A 14954-nucleotide genomic window follows, 5' to 3' on the forward strand; every position below is an offset into this window, starting at 1 on the left:
ATTATGACTGTGCTGCTTCTGAACATTTGCCTACACATTCTTCAAACGGTGAATCTGTCATCTTTCTTGTTGTTCCGGGCTGTGTTTTATCAACAAATTTTTACACTTTTGAGACTTTGGTATTCCACTTTTTCAACAAACCGCACAAAACCAAACACAACCAATATGGGAAAAGGTTACATTTTTACCTATGCCGCAAGATATGAAAAGGTATACATTTTTAAAATCTAAATCATATGAAAAGGGTGGGATATATAATAGAACCCCAATGATACCCCATATCAATAAAGTATTGAAGTATTGAAGTGCCCCCACCCCCTTTGAGTCGAGTTGTTAACTTCCTATTTCTGTAGTAATAGTTATACACCGAGGGAAAGGTGTGTCTGGATAAGAAACCCGTTTTCTTATTACATGAAACTCCACTAGTAACCTTTATTTGGCTATCTTCGTTCAAACTAACCTCATTGGTTGATGTCTTTGGTGGAAGTACATGTGATACATCCTCATTCTTTCAATATCCAAGCTGTTGGAAGGTCGTGCTCCACGTGTTGTCGGCAAAGTAACTATATTCTTTAACTTTTACTTACATTTGCCTTGGTGGCTTTAAGGTTCATCATAAGGAATTGAAAAATATGGCCGTGTTTACACCTCCAAAATTACTATTAGTACAGACAAACTGGTACATCCAGGAAAGTTTTAAGGCATGGCAGGAACTAGATATATAAAAGTTATATGAAGTCTACGTTTCAGAAAATTATAAACTTACCTGGATTTTGATGTTCATTTTTTTTTCCAGTCTGCAGAAGATAGCAAAATAAACAAACACCCGAGTTTCATTTGATACGGTCCACTCAGTTACACAGTTTAAACCTGTTAAATCACCTATTGTTTACAGGTGTCTATTGTCCATCTATTGTCCATTTAAATCAATACTACTCACAACATTGATTATATGAGGGGAGCTTCTCAATCGTTTTCACTACTTAGTTAATTTTTGCACCTTCTGCAGGAACGAAAAAAATGGATAGCAAAATCTAGAAAAGTTTATAATTTTCTGAAACATAAAATGCATTTAAAATTTATATATCTAGTTCCTGCCATCCCTTAAAACTGTTGCAGGTGTATAGGTTAGTCTGAACTCAGAGTAAAATTTGGGGTGTAAATACAGCCATTTTAGCCAAAAGGTTATGATGAACCTTAAGACCTTGGTGGTCATTTATATATGCCTTGGTGGCAATAGACCTAGGTGGTCATTTTTATGATTTTTTACATTTGCCTTGGTGGCAACATTGAATTAAAAAATACTAGCCTTGAGGGCGTCAAGACCTTGTAGGTCATTTATATTTGCCTTGGCGGCTTCTTGATAGAACTAGATGGTAATCAGAGGCGGATTTAGAGGGGGGCCCAGGGGGCCCGGGCCCCCCTTTTTGGGAAAAAAATTGGTTGCTTATATTGGAAATACTTTAACTGAAGCGTGACTGGAGCGGACCCCCTCTTAGGTCAGTCAGTGGGCCCCCACTTATGAAAATTTCTGGATCCGCCAACATTACGTTTGACCTTGGTGGCAAAATGTTTTGGGATTTAGTAGTTATTATCAACCCAGGTGGTCAGATATGTGTTATGCCGTGCGGGGCAAAGTGCTATCGCTATATAAAATATATGTGGAAGTGGGGGCTCTGGCCATTTTGGAAACCTGTAGTTGAAAGGAGAATAATAAATTGTTTATACAGGGTAAATAGTTTCTTTTGTTACTTTTGAGTGTTGTGGACTTTTCATTGATTATAACATCCTAAATACTGATAGAAAATGCTCTTTAAAGACTTTGTTAGAAAAAATTAGACTTATTGAGAAAGTGGAATAATTTAGTGTGCGATGTCACTTGATATTAATGTTGTTTACCGGAGTGATGTGTATTGAATTATAAGGTGTCTTCGTCGAGGTCCGCGTTCAGCGGTCGGTTTGATTGTACATAGAACTGAATAGAATGTTTTTGTTTTCAGATGGTGTTACCTATAGCAATGAATGAAGGAGAAGCGATATGACATTGCACGATGATTCATGTCAATGAGTTCGAACAACCTAAAAGGAAAGGATTTTTTTTTCTCTGATCAGAATATGGTGAGAACAAATTGTAATTAAAGTAATGTTTTGATTTCTGAAAATAGGAAAACAAGGTATTAGTGATGGAAGCACTTTATGTTCAAATGAACCTATTTAAAAGTAATTCTAATAATTTGTCCGTAATTTCATGATGTTTACTATTGGATGTGTATATACTTTCATTGATGTGTTGAAATATGTCACAATTTTTTTTTTGTCTTGGGAGATTAAATAATTGCAATATTTTTGTTTTGTTTTGTTTTATTTAATAAATATAATGTTGAATGATTTTGTATACTTGTACAAATATATACTTAAATTTTATGTATGGTTATAAAAAATTAATTTAAATTTCTTTGTCTACAGTTCGAGGGACACTGATTCCCTATTGGTTTTCCACGTGAATTGTAGGCAAAGGGATTTTTCCTTTTCAAGGTGTGACTAATGCTGTTTTAAGTACAAATAAACAATTTGTTATTGGTTAATATATTTTCAGCAGATATACAATTGGCAATGTTCCTGATTAGGAAGTAAAGAGTGTGTTTAATTCAGCAACAGTAAATAAAGAGACAAGCCAGCATAGCTTACACTTGGAGGTGAAGTCCCTTTGCTTACAAGCTTTCCACATGCTGAAGATGTTATTAAAATAATGACAATGTTCATTTTGATATGAGTGCATTGCCTTAACTCAACTTTTAAAAGTCTGTATGTGGTCAAATTCATGAGAATTTATGGAATTATGAACTATTTATAAAGAACTTTGTACACGTATCTTGAAATGTTTAGTAGTGTTTTAAAGGAATTAAGGAATAGTATTTAATAAAAGTGTTGAAGATAATTTTGTTTTGAGTATTGGGAATAATATATCTTAAGGGAAAGCCTTTTAGTGGTGTAATTTGAGATTGGCCTGCAAATATGCTGTATGGACTATAGAGTTTTCTATGCCCATAACTTAACATGAACTGGATGCAAGATTATATCAATCACTGAGGATATGTGTATTTGACAAGTGAGTATGTCAAGGTTGTTTTGCATATTCTTATTAAATCCATGGGTAAATATGGATCAGCAGGTCAAGGTTGGCCGTATCGTGTATTCATATTACAAACAAAAAATACGTCATGCTCATTGTATGCAGTTGTCAATATGAAAGGGTATGAGACGGACGACATTTTTTTTTCAAGCGTTGGATTTGGTAGAAGAGACCAAAGATAAAGGCAATATTATGACCCAAAGTTCTTACCTGTATCAGTTTAATAAAGGTAATCATAACTATATTTTTTATCTTACGGTTTTATAGAAAAAAGCCCCCTTTTTCTCGAGAATAAATAAACATTCATATTCGGACCTACAAAGGGATAAGTGTGTCTGCAATAGAAACCGGACTACCAGACACGCTCAGCATACAAAGATACAGATTAAATATTTCGTAACTCTCTCTTTTCGGGGCAGGGGCTGATCCAGCTGGGGTCCCAACTCAACAGAAAAGGATGGGGTTCCAATCAGGCAAATACATTGATCTTTTAAATCGGGTCCGACCCGCGGAACCCTTACCCCGGATCGGCCACTGGATAACGAGGGATGGGGTGGATCGAGAGATGAAATTCACTTTTTTTTAAAAAAAAAGATCAATGCTTCAGAATAGAGACATATGACTGAGATAAAAAATATTACTTTCAGCAAAGGAGTAATTAAAGGATTATTTTTGTATTCAAAATAGATGCTTATTTTTTTTCGCTATTGGAATTTCTTAAAATGATTTTTTAAACAATTTGTAGTGAACGCTATTAGTAATTTCTTATGTTCATGCTATTTAAGGAATAATCAATTTCTATTGTTACGAATAACAATGGACTTTGTTTGCGGGATGTAGAAGCAGGGGTTTCTGGAAACCCCGCTCGTCACAGCCTGTGATCAAAATCCATTGTTATTCGTAACAATAGATTTATTCAATTTACATGTGTTTCAAAAATAGAAACTATGAAGTATAACAATAGAACTGGGGTGTAACAGTAGTAACAAACCCTCTGCTATATCATGTATATAGATTTGGCGGCTTATCATGTATATAGATTTTGCGGATGTGATGTATTCTTATTGGTCTCTGTATAAATGGTACTGATGTTTATTTGATTTAACATCCAAGTATAACGTGATGTATAAAGATGACCATGCCGAGCAGCTAAGTTGAAAATATCAATTGCATTCAACAAAAACAGGATAGTTTTAATATCTTCAACTTTGTCATTTGTAGAACAACAAGAAATTGTCAGTGTCGAAATACACTAGTATTCCATTTGCATATGGAGAAATGCAGAGGGTTAGTTTTGTGGTGTATTTCTTCAATACAGCCAATCGCATAGAAAGAATCGAATGAAATGTTTCTGACAAAGTACAAAGAATTAGCAAAGACATTACACAATACATTTGTGAAATTATTTTTAAAAGAACCTTCCTGTGATATATTTATCAGGACATAATTAAATAGGGAGACATATGCTGGTAAGTTACTGACATTCTACAACTACAGGATGATTTTAATTCTAATTCCTATATCATCAACTTTGTCATTACAACAAGAACGTATCAGTGTAGGAATACAGTAGTATTCGCCAATGAACATAATTATCTGATTGTGTCATGGCATAATTTACCACAAACATTTTTGTCAGATTTTCGGATTCCTTCCGTTTTATCCATGCTGTTCCAGTAAAAATTTGCCTACTTACCCTTACTTTTTTTTTATAATTTTATTACATATAGTTTTAAAAAGCCATTTTTTTTTAAATTTCTAATAATATCCTTTCTATTTTTTTTAAAGAAAAAAGGTGCCAATGTTTAATAAAAGATGTTTTTAAAGAGGATTATTTCCCGTCAAAATTTCAATTGATTTTATCTAAAAAAAAAAAAAAAAAATGCGGACCTTTCGTATTTTTCTGCTTTTTAGTTCCCGTTATTTATATTTCTCTTCATCATGCCACTCGGCTTTTTTTTTCTTCATGACCTCCCTTATACAATTTTTCCCCTTAACTGACCGCTTGTGGAATCACTCAGAATGCAAGTTACGTTCAACAGTTCGTTTTGAAAAAAAAGTCCATCAATGCTGTCATTAACAAAATAAGAAATTTCAGTTAAAGATTTACGCAGCCTACAATGAAAGGATTTTAGTCTTCTTCTATATTCGATATCACTCCGATTTTTATACCTTTTTTTAAAAACACTGTATATGATGTATACCCTGTTAGATGCCGGTCAATTTGCCTATATCACCTTTTCTGTCACCTGCATCATTTAAAACAGCGAGAACAGATCTCAGATGTCAGTTCAGACTTCTTTTCCCCTTGTGACCCTTGTTTTTTTACATTAGCTACAACGTAAATGCAGACGACTGTGACGCCATCACGCACGTGTCACAGACAACCACAAGTTTTTCTTCTTCTATAGATTGATTGCTATCCGGATTGTGCTATGGAGACGGTTAAACACTTGTTTACCCTTCCGTGACGTGACCGTCATTGTTATTTTTACGACTTCTTATGGCAGAGTACTGTACAATCAATTAATAACAGTCTTTTTAAAAGCTTGTCATTTTGAAATACAGAAGCGAACATCCTTAAGTCATAATAATCTTTATTTTCTAGCTAACGTTCACAATACATGGTAAATTCATTCAGCATAAACAGCATATCTTTACAAGTTTTTTTCACATTACAACAGTATCATCTATCGTTTATTATAAGAAAAATGAAAAAGTATACATTCCAATCTATATTGTCAACTCCTTTTTAGAGTCAGATCACTAAAGCGAATTTAAATATATACCCATTGGTGGCCTTCGACTGTTGTCTGCACTTTGGTCAGGTTGTTGTCTCTTTGAAACATCCCCCATTGCTTTTCTAAATTTGAAAACGAAGTAGGTTAAAGGTTTTTTTTCTTCTTTAATATCTAAGACATTTTTTTTTACATTGAACAAAGTCAGACATCAAACACCATGTTGTGTTATCCCACATCATATTATTACTCTAGAGAATGCTACAATAAAGCTCCTTTCAAGAAATTTACATAAAATCAAATTCATACGCCTTTAAAGTGAATAAAATACCAATTATGTTTTATTGAATAACAATAATTTAAAAAAGATGAAAAGTAAAGATAGGATCAAAAGTTTTAGTTGTTTTTTATAAACCTGCTAATCTTCATTTATGAGAAACAAGTTCAACATTTAACACAAAATCTGTGATTTATCGTACAGTCAAAAAGGTTACCAAGTGTTGACAAATGACTAATTGGTCCATAGATTTGTTGATTAATTTTCATTGCGAGTGTTTTTGTTTTTCAAAGTGTTATATGATCTAGTAACCATGTAAAGAGATTAATTTAAAAATTATAGATTAAGGCAATAGTTCACATTTTCTTCGTCCAAAATCAATTATTAAAAGGTCATCTACATAAAATAATGATGATGCATGATTGGCAATCTCACAAATATTCAGACCCAAAAGGGACACATGTAAACAATTAAAGGTCACCATTACAACATTCAACAATGTGTAAATTGTAAAACAATTGAAAATAAAACATCAGCGGATTTGTTTGTATCTAACTACAACGTCTGTTTTGACGTTTTGCATTCAACGTTATGCATTTCAATTTTTATGTATTAGCTAGCTATAAAACCAGGTTCAATCCACCATTTTCTACATTTGAAAATGCCTGTACCAAGTCAGGAATATGACAGTTCTTGTCCATTCGTTTTTGATGCGTTTTGTTATTTGATTTTGCCATGTGATTATGGACTTTCCGAATTGATTTTCCTCTGAGTTCAGTATTTTTGTGATTTTACTTTATACTGGTAAATTATTTAGTCAGGGATTTCGTTACCACAAATTAATTAATACCTTTACTAAATTCTTGTATATATATAGAGATTTGGTCTGGATGTTTGTTTGTACCTGTAGAAAATTATTTCAAGCGGGATAAGTCTGAGATGTTGTTTACCGAGACCGGAAGTTGCGATATCACCTGGGTAAACTTATCGATCCTTTTAATAACTTTTTTTCTCTAAAAGCTTACAATTCAAAGCTGTGATCAGATCTTTGAATATTGTTTTTCGTTGTATTGATATTGGTTTTGTTATCAGTAAATTAAATCAAACTAAATACTTCATATATATACATCTGCACATTCATGGCTCTACAATCTGTTGATACCTGTATCTTGGCTGTTTATGACGACTTTACAGTAAATCTGATGGATGTTGGATGTGTACTGAATATTTTTTAAGTCTTACATGTAGACGCATGATTTTTTTCATCAGTGGTTATTGACATTGAACTAACTGCGCTGTCAGTATGTGCGAGTACTCTTAGATATGTTATAAGTGTGTGTCTGTTGTGTGGATGTATAAGTAACCGTCCACATCCACTCTGCTTTTGTCTGAAGTATTTCTATTTGAATCCATCTGATGAGTAAGGCTTTTTTCAACTGATTTTTATAGTGAGTTTTTATTTTGCATTTTTACACAACTGTCCCAGGTTAGGTAAAGGATTTTGCGTCAACAAACTAGCAAACTCCGACACATTCTGCAAGTGCCCGTCCCAAGTCAGGAGGCTGTAATACAGTAGTTATCGTTTGTTGTTGTGTATCATTATTGTTTTTCATTTATTTTTTTGAACATAAATTAGGTTGTGACTTTTCTCGTTTGAATTGTTTTACATTTGCCATTTTGGGGCCTTTTATAGCTGACTATGTGGTTTTGGATTTGGTTATTGATGAAGGACGTACGATGACTTAAAGTTGTTAACTTCTGTGTCATTCGGTCTTTTGTGAAGAGTTGTCACTTTGAAAATCTTTTTTTTTATATGAATGAAATAATCAAATATTACAGACAGCAATCGAGTTCATATTTAATACATGCTCCCGGCCAAAGGCATGGAAATGAACAATGCGATAGAGTTAAACCTACTCGTCAGTGTTCAACCCTTCCCCCTTACATGGGAACTGTGACGTTACAACATATCATACGAAATATTAATAATTAGTTGGAAAGTGATTGTCCCCTCAGATTGTTTACAGAACTAAGAGTACTTACAATTACTGAAAGCGAGTTTAAAAACTAACATCAACTAATGTAAACCACGTCTTTCAGGACACACCCGTGTGCAAAGACTTAATTTATAAGAAATTACTATATGCGATGCCATTATATAACTATAATAATTGACAAGATACAGGACCATGAGTGTTAATATATGTTTAATCGAAATTGTTTTGTTGTAAAACATAAAAATGAAATAAATTTTAAAACCGATAAAGACAATTTTAAGGATCTTACTTCCATGCTTATTGGTAACCGTAATACACAGTCTATCTTTTTTTATTATTACAAGTCAGTTTAATGTGCCCTAGTTGTTCGACTGATTGTATATATCGCTCTGGAGTTTGGTGTTGAAACCCGCATTTTGCCTTATACAAAGATACTGTTTTACTATTACAAATAAATGCGACAAATATAAACACTCCCTGCAGTGCATTTAAGAGCCACACAATCATAGAAAATGCATTTTCTTGGAGAGTTGACGGTAAAAAAGATTCAGCTATTTGGAAAATCCACGTTATTCCGGTTATCGTAAATAATTTGACGTAAACTGTGAACTGATTTCGATTTGGTCCAAGCTGTTCATCTGTTACCCTGCAACTAGAAGCTATAGTTCTCGCAGTGAGTGAGAACAGAGCTACATTACTACAACATACAAGAACGATAGGTGCAATAAAGGTGATAATGATAGATATTTAAAATTGAGAAAGGAAATGGTGAATATGTCAAAGCGACAACCACCCGACCATAGAGCAAACAACAGCCGAAGGCAACCAATGGGTCTTCAATGTAGCGAGAATTCCCGCACCCGTAGGTGTCCTTCAGCTGGCCCCTAAAATATGCATAATAGTACAGTGATAATGGACGTCATACTAATTATTTGCTTATTTAAAAAACACACGTGACCACCATAACCAATCTCGTTGTCACTATCAACAATGGACGTCAATCCAACGTTGCAAGAAACAATTAGAAAGGGAATTCCATAAGAGTATAACAAATACAGAAGAATTGTCCGTTTTTGCTTGGCAATTTCATTTTGTTGTCTTGTAATGCAGATACTACTAAACATGCGATACATATGAAATGAACAAACATTCAAACATCCAAAGGTAGCCAACCACAAGTAATGTATCAAAATTCCTATAGCAGAACATAGTTTCTGATTGTTTGTTTGATATAACCCAAATTGATAGACAGTATGGGAACAAAACATGGCAAACACTAATGACATGTTCATTTTTCCTGGTACGGTTCTTAGTGACGGAATTATCAAATAGGTCAAAAACGTCAAAAATAAACATACCAAGGAAATACAAGTACAAATCATCAAAACAATTCCAGAAACATCCTTATATATGCTTGATTTGCTTTCTTCGTTAATGAGCCATTCGTAATCATCTTTACATATTCTTGCCCTATTTGTGGGTGTTAAAATATATTTCATAGGACCTAATTTCTTTCTTGAAAATCCGACAATTAAATTTCTCGTATTATTTTCTACGGTGAATCCTTCATCTTTCAGTTCAATCTGTTTACAAATAAGCAGTTCAGATACTAGTATATACGTTTCCATCCTAGTACCTTCTTCTGAATGAATAAAACAGGTTCCATTCAAAGGCGATGTTTTTAATGTTTCTGGCGACAGTAAAGGGTAAACCTGTTCTGTTACTGTAAACTTATTCATAACATTCCCATGTGAAATGTCAATTGTTGAGTTTGTCAGTTTTAATAAATTGTCTTCAATCTGTGTACGATTAACATAAATCTCCAACGGAAATGACATCTTCATATAATTTGATAAGCTAATGCTGTCTCCTCGTTTAAATGTTAACTCGTCCGAGCATGAAGATCTAAATCTCAAAATAAGAAGATCTTGTTGGAAAAAAGTCGTAATATTGGTAATGTGTGATATAAAGCTGACTTTAAAACTTTGTAAGAATTCCGCACTAGTAACATTGTCGTTGTATAAAACTCCTTCCAATCCAAGTGTAAGAATGTATCCCAGTCCATACGTTATTTCTATCAGTGGAACGCATGCATTCTTTCTTAATACTCTACCGGGAAAACAAGTCAGGTCTGAACAAGTTTGCTTTAAAAAAAAAAATAACACATAATTATCAACATATTACTTTTTGTTAGACTTAGAATTATGATTATGAACACTTTGGTGTATTTCAACGCAGAACATATCCCTTATAAAATTAGATGTGTCACATTCATATTCATGTATAAACTTTTCTTTCATACTTCTCTCAAGCCATTCATTGTGTTGTGACTGAATCTTCTATAAACTTTCAACTCATAAAGTCAAATAGAGGATTTTTTACCTCCATGAAAGTGTAAAATTTTATTAATTTTAAATGACATTACACACTCTTGTAAAAAGCAGATTTATAATTGGTTAAACCTCAGAAGATGTGATCACTCTTTATATGAAAACTTTGTTATGAAAATTTATAAATAAGGTTGGATTTCTTTCGCTAATATTGGAAAAAACGCGTATTGAAAATAAAATATACCAGGCAATAGTCCTATGTCCTATCGGTGTCATTTGTTCTATGAAAATAACACATGATAAATTAGTTACATTCAAAACGCTTTCTGGATATATCTTTATAAGGCACGCTCAAAGCTAAAATATGCCGAGGATGTATAAGACACGAAGCTCTTTTTGACGTTTCATTAGAGGAATCTGTAATAAGCTAAAGACAACACAACTACAGTACCGCTGATGATCCCAAATGCAAAAACTAAAACGACAAATCTTCATTATATGTCATGACTCTTGTATAAACAAAATACAAAATACACGCTTAATATAAGAAATTTCCTACTTATTGCTTGCATAAACTAAATTAAGGATATCTTAATTCTCTACAAACAGACATGAATTGTTAAATTGAACATTTTGCATAAGAGAAACGAACCGCTGAAGTAAAACAGATGGGTAGTTTCACTCTTGAATCTTTTTTAAACGCTTTTGAGCGAAAAAGGCATTGAAATAAACCAAACCCGGCATGACTTACCCTGTTATCAACGTTAAAGTGGTTATTTTTCAAATTAGAGGTGAAATGCTAAATGTAACGTAAATATTACCATAATAGAGTTGTAAAATTGGTCCGGTCTGCACTCCTCCTTGAATATTTTGTCTATAGATGTTCTTTCGTAGTTCAAAAGAGAAAATAACACCCGAAACGTAGGTAGAAATATGTAGGTTGGATTAATGTGAGTATCATTTTTGATTTTAATTTCAAAATTTATGTAATAATCTTCTGGAATTGGTGGAATTTCTAGTGGATTGTTACATTCTTTACAAAATACATTTTTATAAGGAGCATAATATTCAATTTCAGGCAGATTAATGCAGTTATTCACAGCATTTTCATTGTACAGAAATTCTGGCCACATTCCAGTTTGATTACAAGTAGTATATACTATTTCTGTGTTAGATTCCGGATTACATATTTTGCAGAATGGATTTTCAGTATCTTTTGGAACGACTAAACGTTCACATGCCCGTCTGATATTATGGTCCAACTTTTGCAATTTTCCTGTAGAATTGCATTTACCGAAACTTTCATCTTCACACTCAACTGTATCATCCGATGGTTTAAGATCTATTGTACATTTATTTTGCATTGCAAATTTGAAATATTCTTGTAAAGAAATGTGAACGATATACGGAATATATGTTCTGCAAGAAATATAAAACTCCCATATTTCTATATCATCTGTAATATGCTCCTCTATGAACGTTGTGTTTATTTCTTTATATTGACATAAGAAGCAAAATATATTTTTGAATGGAATGTCATCTTTAATAAATGTCACTGGTAAAATGTTCAACAGGTCCTTGTTAGAGTTCTGTTTACAAAGCATGTGTAACCGAGACTGAGGAAAATTGGAGCACTCATCGTACACCATGTATGTTTTCCTTTTCAGTGAGTATTCATTCAAAGTGCAGGTTTTACTCCGCTCAATAAGTTTGTCAATACAACACGGATTATAATAATACCGATTTCTTATGCTACAATGGACATCGCAGTCACAGTATTCTAGTTTTGTAAACGTTGAATAGTTTTTACAAAATAATTCAAGTCCAGAATATGCCAGGTACTTAGTATAGATGTCTAACAGTTCATCGTTATGCAGGTCGAATTGTCTTGAGTTTGAAAAATCGTCCAAAGGTGTAGTAAGAAAATGTACCAAAGATTCATTAACAGTACTTGAACTTTCAATGCCGGATTCTTTGGTCAGCATGTGAAGTATATATTTCAATCTGAGTTTCCTTATTTTGAAAAGATGTTCGAAATGACTTTTTCTGTCTACTTCATACGTTACATACGCATCATTGAAGTTATATTGCGCTGTTTGATCATTATTTCTATTACAAAAGTAACAGTATATATTCTTAAAGTTACCTATCACTTGAGTTATTGGTGTCTCCGCACATAGTTTTTCCAGCTCTGGGTCATATGGGTACCACAAACCTGTGTCATTGCATGTTGATATAGACTGTCCATCATACAGTGGTGGATTACAAAGATAACAAAAAATGTTTTTGAAATAATCGAATTGATTGTCGTAAGTCTGACATGCGTGATCTATGTCTAAATCGTACAATTTCCATGTACCAGAAATGTTACATGAATTAATGCCATAGAAAAGCCTTGAGTTTTCAATGCTACATGATGGGGGATTCAATTCATTCGACAACCCTTTTATGTAGGCTATACTACAATTGTTATCAGTTGAAACATTATAAAGGTCATCATATGACGACATGAAATTAAAGTCTACTGATTCGCGACAATCAATACCAATTCCCCATGCTAATAGATCTACAGGAGTCTCATTGTGACACACTGAACAAAGGTTGTTCCTATATGTAAGACCGGTTTTCAATGATGTTAGGGGCATGTTTCGTATTAGACTGTTCCAACTATCATCAACATGACAAACATTATGTTCATTTTCAATGGAAATTTGTGGACAAGATGTAACCATTAAAACGGGAGGATTTTTATATTTGTTGATGCTGACTGGATATCTATTGTTAACGTTCCACCATTCTCCTTCAAGTATTGCTGGATTTACACATGAAATATTGAGCGCATAAAACACTTCTGGACAACAGTTACCATACTGAATACACCTAGTGTTACAGCTGCATAACGGACAAAGACCAAACTTGCCCATAACTAATGTAGATCTGTTTTTTTCACTGCTACTGCAACTATAATGTCCACACATTGAAGAATATTCTATCATTATTTTGGTAATGTTCAATAAATAAACTGAATTAAACACCAGTAATGGAAAAAGTCCTCTTATTAAAATCATGTTACCGTTGAAAGGTAATTCTGAAAAAAAACAGTAATTTTTTGTCAGTTATTTATCACAGTTTGTTCTAATGTTCGGCGTTACTGAAAGATTACCCTAATTGCACCTATTTTGTAAAATCAGTAGCGGAAATCTTCAATCTATATTTGTGACAAGAAATTTTCATTTTTTAAATTTACCATTATGTACGTCGTTTGAATAACTAACTATGTTTAAATATGTACACAATTGTCACATTTTATACTAGTCAACAAAAGAAACGATGCACCACTTTAATCAAAAATAATATTTTACCGTTTAGTAGAAAACAATAACAAAAAGAAAAAACATGTTTATGATAACGTTCTACGTGACACTGTAACAAAAAAATAACGTCCGCGTCATTTCCTAAACCGAATAAAGACGGATCAAAGTTATTAACCGGAATTTCAGTTTGTGGAATTTTGAATCGAGTATGACCGACTCTCGCAGCAACCAAAGCTTCACACCTACGACGCATAAATCCTATCAAAGTCACATTGTTGACTTTGGTTATATTATTCCACTCCTTTATGAGAGCTAAACGCAAATTTTGTGGCGTTTCCGGTGGATTTTACCTTTCTCAAACACGTCTACCAAGTTGAATGTTTTATAGGAGACAAATTCAGTCATAATGCTGGCCGTTGGAGAACTAGAATTTGATATTGTTCAAGATACTCCATACAAATCCTTTTCACGTGATATCTAGCGTTATCTTGTTGGAGAACGTGGTTGAAACCGCGTTGTCGAATAAAAGGCAGAACAATAGGGTCATTCCTATATCTTAAATCATTCAAGTTACCATCTATGATTTTGAACTGTGTGCGTCCGTTGTTACATATTCCACCCCTTATCATCACACTCCCGCCTCCGAAACGAGCCGTTTCCATGACCAAGAGTCAGACAAACGTTAACCTTGACTACGGTATACTCTCGTGCGTCCATCACTAGAACAGAGAGGAAATCGGGACTCATCTGTAAAAGGGATATGCTGCCATATGTGCAACCTCCAACGTCGTCTTGCACGGGCCCAATCTTGTCTTACAGCCCTATTACGCTGTTTAAAGAGCGGCTCTTTCAGGATACGTCTTGAATAAAGTCCATGCGCTCTGAGACTTCGACGAACTGTCTGACCCGCAATTCTGTTGTTGGGACGACCAGGTATTCCTCTGGTCATATTTCAATGTGCAGTTGCGCAAGTGCAAAAGACATATGGCGCGGTCTTGACGTTGTGACGTCTCATGGGGTCTGTCGCTACTTGGTCTATCATTTGTTGAGCCAGTTTGCCTCAGACGAATCATCAGTCTCGATATTAATATTCTTGACAAATGAAAATGATTTGCGACGTCAGAGTGCGCCAACCTAGCTCTGACCATGCCAACAGCTTGTTCAT

At 33.8% G+C, this 14954-nt stretch overlaps 1 protein-coding gene across 1 annotated transcript; it reads right to left on the reverse strand.

Annotated features, from left to right (window-relative positions):
• Position 1: 1 nt before the first annotated feature.
• On the reverse strand, positions 2–14194 carry LOC139482984 (uncharacterized). Its single transcript, XM_071267015.1, has 4 exons — positions 14140–14194; positions 11297–13563; positions 9504–10289; positions 2–79 (listed from the first exon to the last, which is right to left on the reverse strand). The coding sequence occupies exons 1-4, from the start codon at positions 14192–14194 to the stop codon at positions 2–4; spliced, it is 3186 nt and encodes a 1061-aa protein (XP_071123116.1).
• Positions 14195–14954: the final 760 nt, after the last annotated feature.

Source organism: Mytilus edulis, chromosome 7, assembly GCF_963676685.1.
Source record: "Mytilus edulis chromosome 7, xbMytEdul2.2, whole genome shotgun sequence".
Classification (NCBI taxonomy): domain Eukaryota; kingdom Metazoa; phylum Mollusca; class Bivalvia; order Mytilida; family Mytilidae; genus Mytilus; species Mytilus edulis.

Coding starts and splice junctions, on each gene's coding strand:
- LOC139482984 (XM_071267015.1), bottom strand. CDS start 14,194: ATGACTGAATTTGTCTCCTATAAAACATTCAACTTGGTAGACGTGTTT. Junction 10,290..11,296: donor AATTTTACAACTCTATTATG/GTAATATTTACG, acceptor TTTTTTTTAAAG/CAAACTTGTTCAGACCTGAC. Junction 80..9,503: donor TTTGTACTTGTATTTCCTTG/GTATGTTTATTT, acceptor GATAAAACACAG/CCCGGAACAACAAGAAAGAT.